Consider the following 22,115-nt stretch of genomic DNA (forward strand, 5'->3'; position numbering starts at 1 on the left):
ACAAAAGAATGATTAAAATACAATGAAACCTTCCGAGCTGAAATACAAGTAATGTGCCCCTGTCCACTAACGTAAGCTTGTATATCATCTGTTCATATTTTCCCCTCTCAAATCCCAACTCCAGGCTGGAAGAGCAAGGCAGCTTTTTCAGCTCCCTGTCCCGCTCAGCAGCAGGCAGGGATGCGAAACACCCAGCTGCCAGGAGGACCGGGTTTGGCCATTTTCCCTTTCCCTCCAGCCACTTGCCCCACAGAAAGGCAAACACAACAGTTTTATCCTGGGACTGGAGAGCCCCTGTCGGCACGCACAATCTGAAGACTGACTATTTAACTGAATATTCACCGTTTAAGCGCTGCCCCATCCAGTACCTGGTTGACTGACCCAAAGCTGCTGCCCTCCACCGCAGCCCCTTGTCCGAGAGAGGAGCTAGGGCCCTCCTTCTCCAGCTCCAGCACCAAAATGGCCCCCTCTCTCTGGGTTTCTATAGTCAACAAAAATACCAGGTCAAGGCACAGAGGGAGCAGGTGATTGATGTGCCAGCTCCCTGCCTGGACAGGCCCAGCTGTCCCTATAGCAACCCCAAGCTATAGGAGCTGCGATGGCAATGGCCTCGCAACCCCCACTGCAAGAGTTCGGCGCTTCTTGCTCTCACTCCTGCCCCTGCCACCATGCAAAGCTCCATTTGGGGCAAATTGCTGGCAATTTTTATCTCTCAACCCAACACCTGATGGTTTTTGTCTAGGGCTGGACGTTCACGTGAAATATAATGCTTTAGGCTCCTTAGGGCTTGGTAAGGCCCTTCTCGCTTGCTCTCTCACACACAGATACAGAGCTCCAGATACTATTTAACTACCCCTAGGAATGGCAAAGGCTTATCTCGTGGCAGCAGAATACCTACAATCTGAAAACGTTCATAGCAGAAACGCTTATTTTTCTTTTGTCTCTGGTATCAGTCATTCCAGTGTCCAGAAACGCATAAACCTACCTCAGAAACACTATCTATACCAGGAAAATAGCATGTTTAGAACTGTGTTTAAGTGTTTTTAAGCACACAACGTGCTTTTCTAAGCCAAAGACAATCCATGAGTAAGAAGGATGTCTGTACAATTTAACAAAGTGGAGGAAACCCATCCCTGAATATCAGCTGAACAACCTGGTCTTCCACAGTCCCAATAAAGATGGTTAGGGGATATAAATTCTCCCCCTCAGCCCTGAAAGCTCACATACACAACTCCTGTCAAAGATTGTAACAGTCTATTCTAAATTTAAATTAATTGCCTGAAATTTTTCCCAATCCTTTGTCTTGAAGGGTGCCAGAGCAAAACTTACTGATCCAAAGACCCAACTTTCCATTAGAACCATACATCATTACTAGCCTTTATTCAAAACCCTTGACAACAGAGCATGCCTCCAATTTTTATTCTTACCTGCAAAGGGGCTTGAGAAAACCACTGCATTCTCTTAATGCCAGAGATCTGCAGCAGAACTTCACTGATACATCCCAAGGAAGCCATTTGTTTCTGACATATGCAAACACCCAGGAAAATCATTATCAGTCAGTAACCTCAAGACAATAATTTATTGCAACTAAATAACCAGTGTCAATTCAAAGTCTGTTACGTCTTTTACGATATGTACATAGCGGGGTTTGGAAAAGAGCATACTCACCATTAGCATAAAGACGTACCTTGCATTTGTATGAGTACAGAAAACTGTCGTACACATGAAAACTGTACAGCTCTGGTAGCAGAGATCACAAATGCCCCAACATGTACTGGTATGCAGTTCAAGATCTCCTCTGTAACAGCTCAATTATTTTATACCGTGGTAGAATCAGGTTCTGTTGATGAGAAAATGAGCACCCAGGCTTTTGGTAGTGGCCCCTTCCCTGCACTTATCAGGAACACCCTCATGTTGTCATGGCTTAACCAAGTCCAGGGTTGTGCTTCCAATCCCTAGCTGTCTATACTAAGACTGTCAATAAAGCTTATAGAGTAATAATATTAATTATGATGAAAATGTATATAAATAAGAGACAATACATCTTCTTCTGCCTCAGTTGCAATGATCTGAATCTTCAATTATTAGAGAAAAGGAAAACCACTGATTTTATTTGAATGGAAGCACCAGCCCAAGTCATTCTGGAAAAGCAAGCTCTAAGTATCTCCTTGGCAGCGGGGGGAACAGGACACCAAAGACTGCATACTATTTTAAGCGTAAAAATGGTATAAAATTTTATTTGACAGGTTAACAAGTAAGCATTTCATTAATCCATTAAAACACTTTATTACAAGTCAGTGTAGTTGAATTAGAGCTACCCTACATGAAAGTTAATTCTGAGGTGAACAAACTGACCTACTAGTGAGTAGGCAGTTTAGAATGTATATCTATATCTATGCTATATCTATTTTACTTTTAAAAAGTATTTTGTGAAGTTAAAAAATTACTAGCTGTCAAAAACTTCTAATACAGTAAACTTCAGAACTATTGTTCCCACATGATATCATCTTTTTTCAGTGTTGACTGAAGTTTCTGCACACTTTTTAGCAGCTGAAGAGACCTTCTGCTTTTCTGCCCAGGACAAGATTTAGACATACTTTTCCTTACAGTGACTGCAATCTCCTTTGCTTCCTTTTGGTCACCACACTTGAGTTTGATATGAGCTGCCTCTTGCTTCAATTTCTGAGTTTTTCTTTTTAATTTCTGCACCTAGGAAGAAAGATTACTGATTTGAATGTTACATACTCGGAAGACCTACAGCTGTAGATCTTATTGGACTTCTACTAAACTCCGAACTAAAGATGTTTAAGGGATATTAAAAAAAAAAAACAACAAAAACCAACAGTTGAAATCTTGCACACAGTTGTCTCACTGTAACAGAAAGCACCACAGAAAACTGACCTCGCCCACACAGAAAGCATTACAGAAAACTGACCTCACCCACACTCAGGGTTGTTGAACCCCATCACTCCCTAAGGTAAAAATGTTTGCTTGAGAGAGACGGAATGTCATCTGTTACCAACTTAAATTTACAACAATCTTCTCTTTCAGATCGTACTACCCTAACCAACCCCCCCCCCAACAAACTTATAAAATGTATACTATTTATTATTGGTTACTGTATCTAAGCAGTTTAATTTGAAGCCTCATAACAAAATTAGAAAACAGAATAAATAGAGTTGATTGCTAAAGAATGTTTTTTTATAAGTGAAATAATAAGTCTTGACATGCACTTTGCATGAAAAGGTCACTCCCAAAGATAAAATTAGGCTGGAAGCATTCCATATGCCAATTTAGGCTTTAGGTCCATTTCTAAAAATAATTAACTTTAATTGCATTCTAGAACATATCATTAACTGTGAAACACAGAGATGACTACAGCATTTTTAGTGTTACAGGTTCAAAAAGCAGAAAAATACATCAGAAATACGAAGATTGGTCTGTAAGAAATACAAATAGAAATGTGTGTGTGCAAAAGCACCAGGAAAAACAATATAGGCCAAGGGTTACAGGAGTGGCCTGTATTGATAACCAGGACATGATGGACAGTAATCAAACAGACAAACACGAAGAGTGTGGTATTTACATCATGACCCTAAGGCGTGTGCTCTGGTAAGGCTGTACCGGAGCACAGATGACTTGCCAGTAGATCTGAACCCTGACAATAGGCAAGGATGACAACAAGGTTGCACCAATCTGTATGTGCTATTCCTCTTCTCATCGTCACAAACTGAAGGCAGACTGGAGCCATAAAGATATACGAAAGGAAGAAACAAAGGCACAATTGTTGTCCGTTGTCTCAGGTTCCTGGAGGATGAAGTCACCAAGATTCTGAGGCAAGGAGAAACACCATAATTGCTGGCTCCTCCAGAATATAAGATTTATCCAAAAAACAGTTGACATTGCCAAAAGAGGCAGTGAGGACTCAACAGTCAATGTCCTTTGTCCATATTGCTAACATGCAACCCTGGCAACCTTTGACATAAGCGCCTTTGTGCTTGCAATTATGTGGACAATAAAAGTGAGTGAGTAAAATGTGTCAAAGAATTAACATTAATAAAATTGGTCAGATTTAAATTAACTATCACCTCCCATTTTCATAAGGTCTCACACTGAGTTTTGTCTTGTTTCCTATATAAGCAAAGTTCTTAGGTAAGTCTATTTATCCTGAAACAAAAGATGGAAAACCAGAAAACTGTAAGACTATGGATTGCATTTTTGTCATACGTTCCAAATCAAATTGCTATAAAGGGGTTAAGCTGTTCATCTACAGAAGAGTGATTTTATATGGGCATGCAGGAAAAGCTATTCTACATGCTACAGCCTACATGTCTAGAGCCTTCTGTGGCTCTAGAACAAATACTGACAGAATGTGTATAGGTTAGGGGTTAAACAAAACCGAAAGACTTCTCTGGCTTTGACTTTGGAGAAACTGTGGTCAGCAGACTATTTGGTTAATAAAAAGCTTCAACATTTCAGTAATATAAAAGACAACCCAGTCTGTACAGGAATTATAGCTTCTTTCTCATTCCCCAGAGGGATGGGACACCAAGGAATGAAATCTGAACAGTTTGTCTTGACGTGGTGAGCAGAAGTGACAGACTGAGCAACCCAGCTCTGCATTGCAGAACTGGCACAGGGCAGGAAGTTTTCGCACTAGCATAGACACCTAACCGCCAGCTGTAAGCACTTTTTCTTGATCAAAAGAAGGAATTGGAGGTACAAGAACACCAAGCTAGCAGCCTAATTGTAATCACCCATACTGAAACATCTTGGCTTAAGCATTCCAGTGACATTCCAGTTAATGACAACAGGGGGCAGAGTTGTGGCAGCCTTCAACTAGGGTGTTACTAGCTACAGAGTTGACATTCTTACAACAGCCTGATGCTTTTTCAGCTTGGATATTTGTTCTCCTTTAATCTCCATTTCTTTTACAAGGCAATCCAGCTCCCGTTTTAGGTCTTCACGAACTTTGGAGTTTTGAGTCTCCTGCATCTGCTTCAGAAGTTCCTGATGCTCGCTATTAAAGACAAGAATGGTGCACTAAGTATTGATGATGTAGTCATTAAGATTGCTTCCAGTACTTTCAGTGTATTGCAGGAGCCATTTTGCCCAGAGTACAGCAATTTAGCATTATTTACCGCCTCACACAATACGCATTAATCTGGAATATATTCACACTTGAAAAGAAACAGTTTTTCCAGTGGGTCTGATTTTCTTATTCCAAATTTGCAGCTGATGAGCATCTTATTCCTCCCCCTTGCCACAGTTATAACAACTACATGTATAATAGTGTGCAAAATGAGAATTTGGAAAGTGAACAGCAGCTATGCAGCATGGTATTTTCACTTCCTGACCAATTCAGTGCAGACTTTGAAAGCTTAGTGTAATTCAGAAAAGTATTGTTTAGACTAGTACATTTAATTTATACTTTTTCTGACAGACAATTCAAATTAAAATATTCCACTCAAAAAGATCTGCAGTGAGGTATGCCGGTTAATCAAATTAACCAGCTTAATTAAAAGAAATTGTGTAGGTCTACTTGACCCCTAGATATCTGAACTGGTCAAAACCAGAGACCCTCTCTTTAGATAAATAATCTCTTTACAAAGGTCATAGTTTCTTTTCTGACTTCCGAGTAACTGCTGCTCCATGACAGTTTAATTGAAGCAACTGGTTGTTGCTATCACAAAAAAAAGCTGTCCTTGAGTTGCCACTAGTAAGCCAAAGCTTTTTGAAGAAGAGATTGGTTGCCAGTTTAAATTTTGCCACATTAAGGATTTCAAACCAGCGTCAACATCCTAACTGGTTTAACCAACACATCCTCTTCTGTTCAAACCACAGCTCATCATGTTGACATGTCTACTATGATCAGCTACATAGCTTTGGCCCACAACTCTACAAGCTTGCATTAATGGCAAGATGCCTAAGAACATGACGAGTTGTAATCCACATTTACTTGCGTGGCTAGAAAGATACATACACTCCCATCTAATGTGTTAGCTTCTTCCACACCCTGCCCATTTTCTGGCAGGAGACTGTCCCTCTTTCACAACCCCCTTACAGGACTGGCAAGTTCTCCTGCTACCAACAAGGAAGGGGAATGAATGCCACACTGTCTCAGCACAAAGACCCGTCAGATACACACGTATAGAGAGAACACAGAAAGAGCGAGGACAAAGTAATAGGCTAGATGTTGTGACAGGACTATTCCTGCCGCAGCTGTACTAACCTACTGCCCAGACTGACGGCATGCTGCAGGCCTGCTCATTAACACCACCTTTGCTGCGTTCTCCAGGAGAACATTCTTGGTCTACTCTATAGATATCAGTATATGTTTAAAATTTCTAAAAAGCACAGGTCTGAAAGATTTTTTCATTTGCTGCAGCTGTTACTTCAGTAGCAGCTCGGTTAAGTACCGGATGTGGAAGCAGAAAAACCCAGCTGAAGAGTATGTTGCTTGCTCACAAGATCAGTTAAACACCAGGATAGAAAGAATTTTTTGAATGAGAAAAATCCTACCAGTCAGGCCTGCTCAGGCCATTCTGTCAACAAGTAGTCCTACGCTTAAAACAGGCTAGGTTCAACTATAGCACACCTGTAGCTTCACAGGGCTGACACTGAAGTCATTTCTACTCATAACACCAGGGATGAGTACTCACAAGCTCACTTGGCCCAGCTCATCTTGTATGGCCAACAGAAGGTCCGAAAGACTTCTGGTGGCAGTAGGGGATGTGGAACAAGAAGATACAGATTTTGAAAGTGCATTGTGTCCTGAAATCCCAGATGCAGCTCCTCCTTGACTTCGTGGTGAGATACGTGGATTGCGATGCTTCATAATATGCAACATGCTTTGTACGTTTGCACTAACAGAATGGCTGGAGCTGACAGACTTAAAGCAGAGTTATTTAGTGGTTTACATGGTTTACAGAAGTGATTAACAGTTACAGTAAAGAGACTTAGTCAAACTGTAGATGGCAATTTAGCGAGAATATTTGCTTTCACTCACCTTCCCAGCCACAAAAGGTAGTTCACCAGCCTTTACAAGTAATTGTGAAACGTGCATTTTCTTCATTGTAGGATTTCTCTGCCATAAGATAGACGGAAAAAGTAAGACAAGAAATTCCCATCTGCTGGCCCAACAGCACAATCTTAAACTTTTTTTTTATAAATACGTAAAATTCAAATAAACAAGCAGTGAAATGCATCACCTCAGTTTCCCTCTGGTTAAAAAAAAATATTTCCTCCTGTATGTGGAATGAGTAGGACTTTCCAACAGCCGAGACAAACAGATTTTATTCCAGATGCATTTAGCAGATAGTCTGACGATTAGGTTGACATTAAAGAAATTGAACATTGCTTACTTAAGTTTGCAAAACCACAGTTGCAAAATTTTGACTGACCTGTAACATGTGTTGCAAAACAAATTCTCTTGATTTCAGCAATCCCCTCAAAACACACCATCTTGAGATGCCTAGTTAAAATTGCTTTGGAAACTAATTTTGCCAGATAAACTGAAGGCAGCTAAGACAGGGCATGGGGGACTGCAGTAACACTGTAACAGAGGTTATTGTCATGCTGGTAAGGGCAAGTTTTCCAGTGAGGTGCTACCAGCCCTAGCACTATTTTAATTACCAAAGGGGAAAAAAAAAGAGGTATTCAGCACTGTTCGTCACTTTGGAAATGGAGTAAAGTGTAGCAGACAAATCAAGTGCCTCTTACATCACTGTTTTTCACAAATTCCAATCTCTGTGCAAGTCAGATGCTATCAGCAACGGTATACTAATAAAAATTTTCATGTTACCTTCTTAGTTTTTTTCTTCTTCCTATTTTCCTTTTTAGGTTCATTTTGAGATGTTACTGAAGACATCAAAATTCTGTTTATCTCTAATCCCATTTGAAGCTGTGGGAAAAAGCAAAAAGAAAACAACCATTTAATATAATATTAGAAGTATGAAATCACATCGTTTAATTAATGCCCTCTTTCATGCATGGATGAGAACCAATTAAGGGCACTATTAACTGTCCTGTTTGGAAGGCATAAGCTACACTTGAAAACCGAGCAGATTACTAGGATGGCAGAGTATCAGGCAGATCTTGCAGCTCTGTCTTAGAAGTCCTCATTTTCACATTCAGCTGCAGCAGCTGTATTTTTCCACTATGACGACGAGCAACTGAGATAAGCCAATCCTGCCGTATGCTGGGGATCTGATCATAAAATCCAAAGAATATGAACATTTGGATCCTACAATCTGGTGGCAGAGAGAACCGAGTCTGTCTGTGTAACACAGAGGTCAAACCTGCTGGACAATCCTCAGATTGCTCTGTAGTTCAGAGTCGCTATAAAGGCCCATGATAAACAGGATAATAGCCATTCCCAATTAAACGTAGGACAAGGACTTTGTTTGGGCATGTGTAACAGTTCCAGCTAAACAATGCTGGAGGTCCATCACAAAAGTGAGATTATTCTGGCTTTTCTGTCACCAAAAGGAAGTGAACAACCCCACACCCAGTGTTTCCCAACCCAGACCCAAAAGACCTAAATCCATCCTGCAGTGAAGTGAGATGGTACTAATACTAGTTTAGGACTCAGTTTACTACACCTAAGTCCTTTCTTGAGCAAATGTTTATACTACTGCTAAAGTCAGACTATCTGCTCTGGGGAAGTCATACTCCTTATGTTTCTCAGAAGATAAAATCTCCATAGTAGGCCTGCTCTGCAGCAGCAAGCAATTTAAGCACGAAACCCCAAAACCTGGAAGTCTTCAACTGTGCCATTCTGCTGAATTCTGGAGGTGGTCAGATACCTGGGCTACAATCTGCATGTTATTTCAAGCTTCCTGGACTGATGAAAGCCCACCGTCCTTGACTGAGGTATAAAACCCGACAGCACTGATGAATTAATTTAAGCTGTCAGCTTCGCTTATGGCTCGGTTCTCTCAATATTATTCTTCAGCTCCCCCCGCCCCAAGGGAATGCCACCACAACTGCCCTCTTTCAAAATGGCTGCTACTTCTTGGGGCTACTTTGCCCCTTTAACAAAAGGTTTCTTTGATTTTCCTCTCTTTGGCAAATATTCCTCTCTCAGATGGATGGTGGCCCAACAAACTGACTATGGCTTCACAGAATAATGAATTATGCAAGCTCTCACTTAATGAACAATGTAACAGCATCACTAACTAAAGACTTTTCCAAGTATGGTCCAGTATATTAGATTTCAGCAGATCTTAACAAAAAGGGGAAAACAAACAGGATAACCAACCTTACTTGGAGGATAAGGTTTCTTACATGACCACTTTCTAGTTACTGTAAGTTAAAGTTACCTGATTTAGTTACAGATTCTCTAGAAATTCATTTTCTACCCAGATCACTTATAGCAGCTTTGAGGCTAATGAACTACATCATTGATACAAACGCAAGTGGAATCTTCCCTAATTGAGATATGCAACACACCTGGCAATCTTTCTACTATGTAGTCTTTAACTGGTTTAGGTAGCATTCCAGGAGTTCTCCCTGGGTACTAAACATGTGGAGTTTAAATGTAATAAAAAAGAGGGTATTTTGGACAGAGAGAATAGCTTTCTTCAGCCATAAAAAATAAGATAAAATAAAATCTTTTCAGTCTACCTGAGCAGTTTTTTCCTGTATTAGCTTACGCTCATGTTCTTCTTTACAAAGCTTTTCTTCTAAGCATTTGATCTTGTCCTGAATTTGAAGGCAAGAATGATTAGTCACACTTCAGTTTGCCATGCTGAATCAGAAGTCTGAGGTAGCTTGCAATTGTAATCTGAGATAAAATAGGACTGTAGGAATTTTTAAAGCCCAGACTGATAAAAAGCCTCATGCAAATGAAGCCAAGGTGGCATTCAGTCAGGTATGCTTTATGACCTTAGCTTTAACGGAGGAAACTTTTGCAAAACTTAGTACTATTAACAGTATGCCATACAAATTATATCAAATTAATGACTTCAGACTGTCATTCCATGCATGCTTACTTCTGCAGTTCTCTGAGTAGCAGTAAGTTTAAGACACACTTTTTCAAGCATTTCAAGCTTTTCGAGTTTTGCATGCAGTTCTGACTGGTTCTGATTTTCCTCTTTCTGAAGCTGGGCCTGGAAAAAAGTAAGCAAAAAATTGTTTCTGACAGCAAAAAAGCAAACACACTACAGTAAAGGTGTTTAACTAGTTTAAGTTTTATATTTTTTAAATTGCAAAGTGATGAAAAATGCAAGGCAGACAAAGAAGACTTAAGTTTCCAGCAGCCTTTTTGTCCACCAAATGTGCAAGTATTAGCATGGTTTCGCTCATTAAGAGGTCCACCTAGGGAGTCTTTTCATACAATTCATTGGACAGTTGTCATCAGTCAGTCAGACAGTAAATTGCTTCCGTTTGCTACCACCCTGAGAAGAAGAATGATGGCCATAAAAAAGTTCCAATCTTACACATTTCTATACTTTTTAACATATCACTACTTTGTTAATATGCTAAAAGGCTTCACCTGTTGTTCTAAAACCATTTTCTTTTCCAGTTCCGCACTGGAAACCATTTTCCTCATGTAATCCAGCTGTTTCTCCAGCAGGGAGCAGCGGGATTGTGCTGCATTTAACTGCACACTTACATCTACAGAGAGAAACAAAGACATTCGGTACAGCAACGGGAGTTACACATTTAGCCAGTCTATCATCTCATTGAGGAATTCTCTCTCTTTAAAACACGCAAGACAAGTTTTGTTAGTCTGAGCAAGTCATGTGGTTAAAATATATTTTATATATAAGACATGAGAATCAAAATGTTTTTCCAGAGCTAGTACCTAATTTGAATTCCAAAGGTGTGAGCACTGCAGTTACTTTGATTTCTATCAGCAGATACCTAACCAGAATCTAGTTTCTTCCCTTCTCCTCACTTTTCTCAAGTTAGCAGTGTTATACATGTAAGCAGCTGCTTGCTTATTGTAGGAGTTATACATACCACCTCAAATCTGCTTATTCTTTAAAATAGCTTTATGGGTTATGCAATTCTTGCTTAATATATGTAAAAAAAGATCTCAACTTGATCCACAGTTATGAAGCTCCTGCCCCTCCCCAATCCTGAAGCAAAAAAGAAAGGGGGCTGCGTTAATTAGCAGTTTGTCAAAACAAACACTCCCTGGATTATGCAGTCTTGGAGTTGCTGTGGCTATATGTTATCACTCAAGAGAAATACCTTTCCTCTGTTGCATCAGTTCTTGATGTGCTGTGTCCCTTTTGTAGGATTCATGCTCTAAGGCCTTCCTATACTGAGCAGCTGCTATGGAGAGGCTGCACAGATTATCTTCAGCCTGTGACTTCTCCAACTCTAGGTGGCGGATCTTTTCTTGAAGAGTTTTCAGGGCTGCCACCACAGCTAGCAAACAATGCAACAGTTAAACCTTAAGTAATGGTTCCTATTATTACTATTATTACTACTACTACTACTACTACTACTACAACAACAACAAAAAATTTCAAACATCAACATACTATCTAAATTTTCTTCCTAGGATCACTCCTAAAATGAATTACATTTCCCAGCAGCACACTAACGCACACACAACATAGCTGGGAGAAAATGGACATGTATATCGCATAACAGCTATAAAGCACATGTCCTATGAGCAAAACTATATTCACTCCAAATGGTAGCAAGAACAAAGAAATTGTGGCAAATTGAGTATAACAAAACCTGGGACTTCTGTTTACACAGAAGCAGGGAACGCAGGTATCCAAGTTAAGTCACAAGTTTTGGCGTGGACAGATTAAAAAACCAAAACCAGAGTCAGGACAGGGAGGAAATCAGATACAAAGGGACATTTTAGTAGAGGATGCATTTTAAAAACATCATTGTTTCAAAAGGTAATGGTTCAATGTCCATTTTCTTGTATTTGATGTTTCTCTAAACCATAGAAACAAGTCTGCAAGATTTTGCTTTTAGCCTCAAATCAGTATGTGTCAAAATCAGGCCAAAAATAAAAGATGCAATTTCAGCTGCAAGGAAAAGTCTACTAGCTCTCCAAAAAGTATACACACCTGTGGAAGTTTAAGACATGTTCTGTAACAAGTGAAGCTTATTTTCTGCCTTTTTAAGCCTTGATAGTTTCCTCTCAGTAGAGGAATACCCAGCAAATATTGCTAGCTCCACAACAACTCTCATCAGCTTATCATAGCCCCATTAGAATAAAATTTAAAAACAAAACCAAAAACCACCAATAACCAAAACCCCAAAAGCAGATACCAGAGATCAGAAACATGAAGTGGGACCACTTCTTCCATCCTTCTATTGGCATGCCAAACATTTCCTTACTTAAAAACTTAGCTGCATAACATTAAACTGAACATTTTAATCCAAAACCCCAAACTCCGTATGACAAAAGATTACTACAGAGGTCACAGACTCTTCAAATGAAAGAACAATGGTCACACACATAGGCCACGCCTGTGCAAAACTGCAAAGCTGTCCATGATAGTAAAACCAACTATGGCATCCTTGTGATTAATTGAGCTCTCCAGATATGCTAAGCCACTGAACATTTGTCCTGTGAGCTCCAGCGAGTAATCATCAATTAAGGCACAGGAAAATCATAGTGGACCCATATTTCATACAGACCAACTTCCATGCTCATAACTTTCTTGACAGTCTGCATTATTCGAAAGTTCTCCCAGGGAATAATACCACACAAAAAACCTTAGAAGTGATTTTAAGCTTGAGGTAGTCAAATACCACTACATAAAGCCAATTTCAAGCCAATGTACCATAGTAATGATCTTTTTTTGCTGTATTTAAAGTCATGAACTGCTTCTGATGAGTTTGAAGCATTCTCCTTTGCTTTTAGAGGAAGTCTGACAATTTTAAGTTAAACAATTTTCAAAGCCAAAGTTTATAAGGATGTTAGAAGACTTGCAGCAGTTTCCATTCCAGACGTATGACTTCAGGGAGACTACTCCCTCAGGACACATATACATCCTGTCTCAATGTCAGTCTGCTAATCGCAGCAAGTCATTGAACTGAGTAAAACAGCACGGAGAGCTTGCTCAAGATATTTCACATGGAACAACTAAAAAGACCACTTTAAGGACATATTTCGGCTTTACCTTGGTTATTGGGGACAGAAGGCCTGTCACCACCAACAGCTGCCAACTTCTTTGATTCTATATAAGCAAAGGCTGCAGGAAGCATCTTATCTGGTGGCTGAAGAAAGCTTCCTATGAAACTGTTCTTTGATTCAGAATCCATAGCCTGTAAAAAGAGAGCTATTTAATGCCAGTAGCTCTTTAACAGACTACATAACTTTTCAAAAGATGTCACTGGGCTGTCCCTGGCTCTGTTTTATATCAAACCAGATCATGTGCACCAAAATAATAATTAAAAAAAACTACACACACACACACACACACACACACAAATGAATCCTGCATTTTAATGCAATTCCAAAACAACGCCTTTCATAACACTAAACTTAACTCTCCTCCACTATCCAAAATTTTCTGATTTTTCTTGGTGATTTCTAATAACTTATCCTGATTTTCATCCTTTTAAAAGCCAAGGATTAACAACATTTTATGTTATCTATTTTACAGACCTCGGTGTCTGCCTCTCAGTGCTCCCTGCAGAGCAAGCATTCCAAGTTTTACAGCCTGTATTCATTTGCAGCCTCCCTAGTGCTCTAACACCTATCTTTTTACATATGGCTTTATTACATAATACAGACATGGTTCTCCACATTTAGTGTCAAGATAACATAAAGGATACTTAACATGCAACATTCCCAGCATTCTCCCCGTTATTAAGCATATGTATTAAGTCCTGTTTCTCCACTCCCATTCTGCCCCACCCTTTCACATTCTTTATTTTATCTCTGATAAAATACACAGCATATTTGAAGATAGTTTACACACTGTCAAATAGTGATTTTCCTTGATACCCAAGACATGGGAGGTGAAACTTGCAAAAAATGCTTTAGTCTAATACAGACTCTAGGAGAGAAGACCCTTGAGAGATCAGCCCATATGCACTCTATGATGAGTCAGTCAAGCCTCGTTTGGTTGTTTACATTGGGAACGCTATGACAACCAAGTTTAGGCCATAGGTCACCTGAAGGAGGGCTACAGGCCACCTGAAGGAAAAAGGTGGAAACAGAACTAACATTGAAGAACTAACGTTAACATAAGACAGACACGGACCTGTTGGAGTGGGCCCAGAGGAGGGCCATGAAGGCGATCAGAGGGCTGGAGCACCTCTCCTATGAGGACAGGCTGAGAGAGTTGGGGTTGTTCAGCCTGGAGAAGAGAAGGCTCCGGGGAGACCTCATAGCAGCCTTCCAGTACCTAAAGGGGGCCTACAGGAAAGATGGGGAGGGACCCTTCATCAGGGAATGGAGTGATAGGACAAGGCGTAATGTTTTTAAACTGAAAGAGGGTAGATAATGTTAGAAATTTGTTACTGTGAGGGTGGTGAGGCACTGGAACAGGTTGCCCAGGGAAGTTGTAGGTGCCCCATCCCTGGAAGTGTTCAAGGCCAGGCTGGATGGGGCTTTGAGAAACCTGGTCTGGGGGAAGGTGTCCCTGCCCACAGCAGGGGCATTGGAATTAGATGATCTTTAAGGTCCCTTCCAACTCTAACAATTCTATGGTTCTATGCTATGATTAAAGAGGTCTTTAATAACTTTGGACTTACTGGTACTGTAAAAATCATGTTGTTAAGCTTTTTCATTGTATTCTTTGCTCTTCTAGTCATCTATTTGTCCTATATAAGCAGGAAGAGCAGAGACAATGCTCCCCTCAAAAATACACACTTTTGTCCATTTTAATAAGGGTCCTATCAACTTACACTTCAAGAATTGAGAGTTACTCACTTCTGAAAGCTGCTAGCAGGTTTGCTACTTGTAGCAAGTGTAAACAGCATACCAAGAGAAAGAAGTTAAAAGTAAGTTTTAAATCACTCCGCAGCTACCTAGCAAAGTAGTACCAAGCATTTCACTTCATACAGTGCCAGAAATTAAGGGTATATACAGCTTCAGTTGATAGAAAAACAGCTTATTTGAAGGCTCAATGATATAACAGTTATGGTATCACTTGAGTTTAAAATACAGGGCACGCAACTGGAACCAGCTTCCCGCTTAGGCAGGGCTATTTACAGATGCCAGTTCCCAGGAAAGTCATCCAAAGGAGGTATCTAGTAACAGGAGGCAGAAAACCAAACCAAGACTGGAACCTGCTGATGAAGCACACCCAGGAAAAGCCATTCATACCAGGTGGACAGGGAAGAAAGTTTTCAATGAAAGAAAAAGTTTCCAGGAACAGCTCTTCCAGCACTGTTTCAGAAGCTGTATAAAATAGAAAAATCAACATCCATCCACACCGCCTCTTCAAGATATGCACTAAACCAAAGGTATGCAGAAATAATTCCTTTTTCCTCCAAGTTGTCATCATGGAGACGTGGACACGAGCATCTCTCCACCACGGCTTGCTTGATTTGGGGCTTTGATTTTGGGGCACTGCTGCTCTTGTGCGCTAACACCCCCAGGGCAGAGCCCACAGTTCAGGGCTGTTCTCCTTAACACCAGCATGCCCCCCACCCTCCCCCCCCGGCACAGCTGCCCCAGACCCACAAGAGGGGAGCTGCCCAGGCTACTATTGCACCACAGGTCTTTTCTGGAGTTCGTTGCAGGGTCCCGCTGCCATCCTGTCCATACCAACCAGCCACCCTGGGCTTATCAGCCATTTCCAACAGCACGAGGGGCAGTAGCAGTGAAAGGCACGAAGCAAGGAGCAACAGAAATCTCAAGATATGGATGGGCAAGTCCCGTGGCCACAGGAAGGGTCAGGACTGAGACAGGAGAGGACATGGGCCTGGCATGGCATGGTGCACCAGCATGGTACTCCACAAAATAATAAATAAGCAAGACTTACCAATTATCCCATTGCTTCTCAACCCCAACACGTTGCTAATGAAAAAGACTAGCAAAAAAGGTCCATAAAAATACCCACATACGCACACAACAATCTTCCTACTGCTGCTGTGAGCAGGGGAAGGCAACTTTGGAAACTCCAGAGGAAGGAGGTGGGTTTTGCTCATTCCATCTAACTTTTTAGCAGTCAGCATAAGCGGAGACTCGCTTTTCCAACGTCCTCCAGTGGAGGATCATGGCTCCCTCGCATGCCTGCAGCTGCTACACATCAATTAGTTTCCTTATAACTGTCACATAAACAAGTTCTGCCGTTTCCAAGGAGATGGGTCTGTGGACAGTTGTAAGGAGGGCGGTGAACCGAAGCAAATAATGAATAAGAGAGGGAGGGAACAAAGCACCAGAAAATTTGAGAGTTTGTGGCCAAGCTCAGTAATACAAAGGTTACAAAGGACACGGGGGACATCTATTCGGGAGAAAGGGAAGTAAAAACCCTTTAGTTCTGCAAGTGAAGCCAGGGGAAAGTGAAAGAGAAGAGTCCAGCCCACCAGCCCAGTGATGGTGATCCAGCTAATCCAGTGTGGGCTTCAGCATGAAAACCCACAATTTTGCCAGCAGTGAAAACTGCACAAAATGCTGTAGTCTAATGCAGCCTCTCGGAGAGCAGAGTGTGATACGCACCCTGCAGCTGGAGCAGGGAGCTCCCCAGGCTACTCCTAAGAGCACAGGCTCTGCAAGGGGTGTGAAGGAATATAATGCCACGCGACTGAGACACCTGTGTTTGCAGAACGCCTGCTGTGGACATAGTTACGGACGCCTTGCTTTGCCACAGCTTTCTCAGACGCAGAGGCTGTGTGGAGCAGGCTGAGGGAATGGTTGCTATTCATGCTTGGAGGCCCTGTCAGCGTAATTACTCAAGGTGCTCTGGTGTAGAAGAGTCCTTTAATATCTTAGCAGGTAAAGACAGTTTATAACAACCCTGCTGCGCAGGAGTCATATCTAGAATGCTGCAGACCACAAGCAAGGACATGGGCCAGGAAAAGGACCAAGTCACTCTAGACCAGCAAGATATCACCAAACATCCTGACCACTTTCAGCCCACTAGGACAAGAAACCTATCAGGAAATAATTAAGTAGCTTGATGTATGTTTGGACGTCAACTGTCCTACCACCCACTTTTTCCCCGGCAAGTATTTAAGTTTCTATAAAACCCTCACAGACAAGTTTACTTTTTAAAAAGGGTTACACAGCCCACACCCATTGCAAGCTTAACCTACTCTGCTTTCATTCCATGCTACCGTAGATGTCGGTACACAGCCCTAGAGAGGCGCTTTAAAGCAGATATTGCTTCCCAAATGGTGATGTTTGTACTAATGTAACTCCATGAGGCTTAGGGGGATTTAGCACTTGAACAACACTCGTTAAAGCAGCCAAAACACCGTTGTTTAGACAAGCCTTTCATTGAGGAAATTAGTGCACTCGCTGGAGTTTGGGGAACAGCCAAAGGAGAAATATGCGTATTAAACGGAGGCTGAGAAAACACCCTGGTTACAGGCGGAGGGGAGGTGAGGGGAAGGGAGGGAGGTAGAAATGCCTCCTGCCACCCCAGCTGCCTGTGCCGCGGCGGGGAAGGGTGGGGGAGAAGCACTTGTGTTGTGTGGGTTGCATCCAGACACACCTCCCCTGGCCCTTTGGGTTTTTTAACCAGAACTGACCCAGCCTGCCTTGGTGGCTCACCGTCACACGCGGGCCGGGAGCGAGCCTGCACAAAGGCTGTTGGAGCGCAATCCCGTCATCAGGTCCGTACCTGTATATGTGGCTTTGACACCTCAGAGGACAGCAAGCAAACTGGAGTTTGGTACCTTGAGACAAACAGGGAATTTCCCGTTTCATCATGTGATTTACCTTTACGCTGTTTATCTTTATTTTTGCTGAATGTGGCCTGCATTGAGTGCCAGAGTACTGGAGCGGGTTGCTGTAAAAATCAATTGACATTTTAGTTACTGCTATCTAGCACAAGTAAGCATGCCAACTGTGGAAAGCTATTGAACACCACTGAAATCCTAAATGTTACAGAAAGACCAGTTATAACTTCCTCCTCCTCCTTCTCCTCTCCTCCTTTTCACTCCTCCCCTCCATTGCTAGCCACATCATTAAAAAATGTCTTCTGAAGCTAAAAGTCCAAAAATATTTTGCCACACATACAATCGTGTCCCATACTGTAAAGCAGCATATGGAAAAGTTTTTTCCACATGTGAACTATAGCAGATTCAGGGAATAATGCTGGCTTAGCAGTTTCCCAAAAGATACACACTAAAGGAATAATGTGATAATATAAGGGATGCTTCCACTAAATCCTCCAATGCTTGTTAGCTCACAGAGATCTGGGTTCATTCAAATTGCTCTGAGGGCAACCTTTTAGAACCAAAGAAAGAGGTGCTGTCAGAACACCTTCAAAGAGGAAAAAGAAAAAAAAAAAAAAAACAAAACAGATCAAAGCATTTTTCAGAAAGAAATACAAAGATACCTATCTTCTGACCTGACCTACTGGGCATGCACAATTTATGGTGGTTTTTTTCCACAACTGAAAACAAAGCCTCAGATGAATCAAGGAATGATTCACTGTTTATCTGACATAAGAGAAGTTTTAAAGAATTGCCCCAACACAGGCTATACCAAGAAACTCCCAGAATGCTGGCTGCCGCCTGGTCTATTTGAGCCAAGCCTTGCTGGCGAAAGGTTATGTGAGAGGCCATTTTCGTGACACAATCCAAACTGGTCTATTTTTTTCCCCTTTCACTTTCCTTTGAGAACCAGGGAAAAGCTTGGTCAGCTGTACTAGCTGTGCTGCAACACTCTTTCAGCCTTATTCCCGACAGGCAAAAAACAGCTCTTCCACTGACAAAAAGAAATAAATAATGTCGTAGGCAAACTGCATTGTTGTTTTGGGAACACCCAGTCTCTAGCATCCTGACACAACCGCTTTAATCAGCCTGAAATATATGACCTTGCTCAGGACATATCTAAGCAACTGGTACTCACATGTCTTCTTTAATCTAAGTGGGTTAGAAATGAAGTGGTGACAGCTGCAAAACTAATAGGAAGTGAAACCTCACTGAATCAATAAAGCATTTCAACATGTTTTTAAGTTCCGTCGAGTCCCACTTTAAATGAATTTAGAACAAATGACTAAAATTTGTTAGAGCAATTAAGGAACTTGGGAGTCTTTTGAAAAACTGACACAGGCAAATATGTAAGAGTTACCTTGTTGTACAAACTGCAAGATACAAACTGACAGTCTCAGAACTGGATATATAAAGGTTAAGTGCCCGGTTTCTTCTTTAGTAGCAAAACCTATTCATTCCTGAATTTCAAGTCTCATGCAGAACTTATATCCAATCATTTTTTTTCAGTCTTGGAAGAAAAGGAAAAGAAATTACATTCTGTGTTTTCTCATGACGCTGTATGTACCGTGAGGTATGATAAAACCTGGTATTTTAACGAAAAAAAACACTTCCTAAGCCTTTTATTTCATTGTGTCAGACCTTCTAAGCATTCATACTGATATTTCTATAGTTCCTGTTTGCTAGAGATAAAAGATAGAGAAGTAAAAGAGGAAGAAAGAAAATGGAATGAGTTACAGAAGTACTTTGGGAACAAGACAAAGAAATAAGCAGGTGGGAAAAAAAAGATTTTTTAAAAACAATTTTTTTAGGAATGGGTTCTAACCTGACAGTGTATCAAGCAAACTTGGGTCATAATATTATTAGAATTTTGCTCTTTTCTTCAATAAGCACAGCAGACCCAATTCCTCATTAAATTGGGTGTTCATTCATAAGTGCTTGATAAAATCATATTCGATACTTTGTGGGGAAATCAAGTTGGTGCAAACTGCTTTAACCTGTATGAGCAGACGATAACTGAACTTATAATTCAGAGGAGCAAGACTGCAAATTCATATCTAGCAACAATTGCTATGTTAGCATGAAAGCATCTGGCCCAGAATGTAGTGTGACCAAATAATTACATTTCTAAGTCTTTTAATCAGTCCAAAGTAGTCAAATATAACTCTTTTGTAATAAGCATCAAACATAAAACTAAATTATATAAATGGTCACTAACACGCTTCCTCACTTCCCTCGTAGTTCAGTCCCTGTTATCTTCTCCTTTCATCCATCTCCACATTACAGTTGCTTTTTCTCCCTCATCGCCTCGCTTTTCCTTGTATTTACATCATCCTATAGCTTTGTTCCTTGCTCTTCTCCCTTCGGTCTTCTTTTTCTCCATCTCCCTCTTCTAGCATAAAAAGTTAGGGTTTTTTACAAAGTAAAAGGAGACATTTTTTCCCACACAAGAATAACTATCAAATTTCTTCCCTTCACACTTAGGATCCAGTTCCAACAGATGCTGTTTGCTCTTAGTACACTGACTGATGTGGAAATTCAAGGTGCTCTCCTCAGTACTCTACATGAAGAATTGTAAAAAGCTACTTTTTCTCCTCGCTGTTATTTTCTGCTGATGATGCCGTCACACTGTCTTCCATATGTAGTTTGCTTAGCTTGGTCACTTCTCTTTCCCCTCAAAAACCTGCTTTTGCTCATTAGATTGGAAACAGCTCTCACAGCTTTCTAGAGAGCAAAGGAGAGTGTGTGCATCCTGATAGATGGGAAGGCGGGAGGAAATTACTGGCTCTGGCTATTGACCCTCGATTAAAAAGAGGAAGACTTTGCTTCTGTGGAGAGAGAAGCTTTTCAAGGGCAACCATCTCCTGTATCGAAGACTGTATCTGTGCACAGGCAGAATAATTAGAGATTAGAAGGGCACATGCAAAAAGGAAAAGACATATTAGGGTAGGCTGGAGCATATGCAAGAGTGGGTTGACATGACAATCATAGTGAAGAAATATAACGAGGTAGGGGATAGTTATTGCAGGTACTGACTCATTCACAGTAAACACTTCTACTGCATGATAATTTTCACCTTTTATGTCTCAAATATTTAATGGGATCACTGAAAGATGATTCTGAACGTTGCTACTTGCCCTCTAGGCAGATGAAACAGATTGAGTTCCCACCGTTGCCTTACAAGTTTTCAAAGTAAACTTCTGTTTTTACCAATATGCTCTCATGGAAAGTGTCAGTCTCCTCATCCAACATCCTTTAACCTAGCATGGAGATGGAGTAGGAGGTAGATTTTTAGACAGATAACTAGAAGACCATGACATGGACGAGCAGAGAAACACAAAGAGGGTAATTGTTCATAAGATTTGTCTCCTTTTACCTACTACCGCCCCTACATTTTTTTTTCACCTATTTCTGTGCTGCTGATAACTAGGCACCTGGCAGGGAACAAGAACTCCATTCTGCATTTGTACATCAGGCAACCTAAGAAAAAGAATGAAAAAAAAACCCAAAAATCTAACAAGGAAAAGTAAGTTTCACTCCTGGCAAGAAATGATTCTCAAAGCCATCTTTTGACAGGAACAATTGTCTTTAAAGATGCAGAAAAACTGCAAGCAGATCTCAGTCAGGACAACTCCTCAGTCTTATATTGGAGACCTACTTTGTTGCAGAATAATTTTAAATAATATGAACTGTTTACATGACTCAGAATATTCATAGCAACTCCAACACATCTATATTGCGCATCCTGAACAGACACAATATCCTAAGTATTAAAGCCAAATTGTTTGTAGATAATACAGTATAATGACTATTCAAAAATGCAAAAATGGTCTATCACTACTTCTGGCCTGAGTTGTCTGGCAAAACTTACAACATTCAAAGCCATGCAACAGAATAGTTGTTTCATACAATCTGTATATTTAAACCTGCATGACTTCAGAGATGAGGGAAGAATCTGAGTAAGATGCTATGAAATCCTGCACAAAGTTGCATATATAAAACTAACTTCAGTTGATTATAAATTGTTTAAGAGACATTTCTCCGCTATTAACTACATGCACAGTTTCTGACTGCAAGGTAATTTAGTGGATCTCTAGGGACTTGACTTAAATTCTTGCTATTCTGTGTGACCTTAAATCACAGAGCGATGGGACTGATAAGGGACTGATGTTCCAGGATACATGAGCCTTCCAGCCTCAGGGCTGAATCCGGAGTTTGGTAATGATAGGCTTACATTCCCTGCATGTAAAAGTAGTGCAGGTATACAGCCAAAACAAGCAGCATGCTCAGTG

The 22,115-nt window shown here is 40.9% G+C and overlaps 1 protein-coding gene across 1 annotated transcript; it reads right to left on the reverse strand.

The window, feature by feature from the left end:
* Positions 1 to 2,425: 2,425 nt before the first annotated feature.
* CEP57L1 (centrosomal protein 57 like 1) lies at positions 2,426 to 13,248 on the reverse strand (the record flags this gene model as incomplete). Its single annotated transcript, XM_082480958.1, has 10 exons — positions 2,426 to 2,709; positions 4,876 to 5,020; positions 6,663 to 6,892; positions 7,010 to 7,087; positions 7,805 to 7,903; positions 9,628 to 9,705; positions 9,996 to 10,112; positions 10,499 to 10,620; positions 11,203 to 11,382; positions 13,107 to 13,248. 10 exons carry the CDS (start codon positions 13,246 to 13,248, stop codon positions 2,485 to 2,487), a joined length of 1,416 nt encoding a protein of 471 aa, XP_082337084.1. The 3' UTR covers positions 2,426 to 2,484.
* Positions 13,249 to 22,115: the final 8,867 nt, after the last annotated feature.

Source organism: Vanellus vanellus, assembly GCF_965231255.1.
Source record: "Vanellus vanellus genome assembly, chromosome: 3".
NCBI classification, from domain to species: Eukaryota; Metazoa; Chordata; class Aves; order Charadriiformes; family Charadriidae; genus Vanellus; species Vanellus vanellus.